This window comes from Nyctereutes procyonoides, unplaced genomic scaffold (assembly GCF_905146905.1).
Source record: "Nyctereutes procyonoides isolate TBG_1078 unplaced genomic scaffold, NYPRO_anot_genome, whole genome shotgun sequence".
In the NCBI taxonomy this organism is placed as follows: domain Eukaryota; kingdom Metazoa; phylum Chordata; class Mammalia; order Carnivora; family Canidae; genus Nyctereutes; species Nyctereutes procyonoides.
The window spans coordinates 56,265,688-56,267,910 of NW_026575125.1; the positions used below are offsets into that span (position 1 = coordinate 56,265,688).

At 41.5% G+C, this 2,223-nt stretch overlaps 1 protein-coding gene across 1 annotated transcript; it reads left to right on the forward strand.

Annotated features, from left to right (window-relative positions):
• Positions 1–1,225: 1,225 nt before the first annotated feature.
• Positions 1,226–1,420, forward strand: LOC129517597 (cytochrome c oxidase subunit 8A, mitochondrial-like). Its single transcript, XM_055337521.1, has one exon. The coding sequence runs from the start codon at positions 1,226–1,228 to the stop codon at positions 1,418–1,420; it is 195 nt and encodes a 64-aa protein (XP_055193496.1).
• The last annotated feature ends 803 nt before the right edge of the window (positions 1,421–2,223 follow it).

Genomic DNA, 2,223 nt, shown 5'->3' on the forward strand with positions numbered 1-2,223 from the left:
ACTCTCGTCTCCAACTACCCAACATACAAGGTGAAAACTGGAAGGTATTTTAATGATTACTGAATAAACTTTTTCCTTTCACAGATGGGGAAACTGAAGCCAACACAGGAGCAATGGCCTTCCCAGGGTCATGTAGCACATTCTAGCAAAGATGGAACAGTGGTTTTCCTATTTCCCCTTACACTTTCTGCTTTCCTGCCTGCATTTCTGTGTGGTAGTGAGAAAATTCATGTTTCTTTTGCCTCTAGCCCTCTGCCCTCATTCTAGTTTTCAGGACCCTAGGCTCCAATGTATTTATTAACTAGCCCTAGATCAGGTTCCCTCTTCTATGCAAATACTCTTCTTCCTTACCCTCTTCTCACCCTTATATATTCTACTCACTCAGCTCATGCCAAAGACTACAGTTTCTGTCACCTATCTGAGCTGGACAAAGATTTATGGTGATGACTCTGGGAGCTTTAGAGCCTCTCCAATCAAGGACCAATCCCATGAATAAGACAGGCCTTGGGGGACGCCTGGGAGGCTCAGCAATTGAGTGTTTGCCTTCAGCTCAGGGCGTGATCCCTGGCCCAGAGATCGAGTTCTGCATTTGGCTCCCTGCAAGGAGCCTGCTTCTCCCTCTGTCTCTGCCTCTCTTTCTGAGTCTCTCATGAACAAATAAATAAAATCTTAAAAAAAAAGACAGGCCTTGGGGTTCTGAGTTTCCAGCTTATGCTCTTTCTGCCTTTTTTACTTATCACACTCACTTTTCACATATATGTGCTTTCTACTTCAGCCAAACTTTGCATCTTCCTATTTCTATGCTTTTACATGAAAAGTACACATTTTAATATAAAGTCCAATCCAAGTCTTACTTCTCCTTGTAGCATTATCTAATGATCACATCATGAGAAATTGTTTCCTTCAATCAACTCTTCTAGCATTTTATTTTATTTTTTTTAAGATTTGATTATCAGTGGCGAGTCTGCTTCAGGATTCTCTCTCCCTCTGCTCCTCCCCCATTCTCAAATAAACAAATAGAATTTTTTAAAATTTAAAAAATAAAAGTATTTCTAGGATGCTTATAGTGCTGTATCTTTGAAAGCAGGGGACATGGCTTATTCATATTTGAATGTATCCTTGGCTCTAGTCCCAGTAGCTGGCACAGAGTAAGAACTCTTTAATAAAGAAATGGTTCCCAAACTTGAGTTCCTGTGGCCACTGTCTGAACTCATTCTGTGTGCTCATGTCTGTACTGACAGCATTGTTGCTGAGGGGCCTGACAGGCCTAGCCTGGAGGCTCCTGGTACCGTGCCTAGATCCATTCCACAGGCCATGGCAGCAGCTCAGGACCACTGGGTTCACCTCCTGCTTCCTATGTTTTCTCTTGCCATTGGGCTGGGTCCTGTCACATCTGGAGAGCTACAAGAAGTGGGAGTGAAGGGGGCTGTCCTGTCCCTTGCCCTGTGACCTGAGCACCCTTGGCCTATCTTGATCATGTTTGCTGCATTCTTGGCTGGCCTTCCCTAGATCATGTCCTTTAATTACAATGACCTCTTCTGCAATCATAACCTCTTGATTTCTCCATGGTGACATCCTGGAACTACATATATTGGTTTACAAGGCCCTGCTTGGTAGGTCCTCCGCGTAACAATAAAATCTATTTAAATCTGAAAAAATAAACAAGTAGACCCTATTCAACATCTTTCCCTTCTTATTTCTTATCAGGAATGAAATCTGTATGAGTTTCCATAAAAATAACATTTCTGTCAGACTGACAGCCTCACTAAAATAGTGGTGAAGCTATAATGTATTTTATTGAAAAACAAGATATATTTGTCATTTAATGGTTCCTCTTCTCGCATTCACTTATTTAGGAAAATATCAAAATTTAAGAGCCAAATATTACCCTTCATAAATGCATACATAAACACACATTTACAGAAATTTAGCTGTTACCGCACTAAAGAATGATATCAATATTCTACTTTGCACCTGGATGTCCTCTTCACTTTATTATGCATATCCCAGGGAACCTAAACTCGGAGGAATGGTAGGCAGGAGAAAAACAGCTAAGAACATTGCTGGGGATTTACCCCAAAGATACAGATGCAGTGAAACGCCAGGACACCTGTGCCCCAATGTTTATAGCAGCAATGTCCACAACAGCCAAACTGTGGAGGGAGCCTTGGTGTCCATCAAAAGATGAATGGATAAAGAAGATGTGGGATATATATACAATGG

Bases quoted from the DNA above. Each gene is read 5' to 3' on its own strand.
- LOC129517597 (XM_055337521.1), top strand. From the start codon at position 1,226: ATGTCTGTACTGACAGCATTGTTGCTGAGGGGCCTGACAGGCCTAGCC.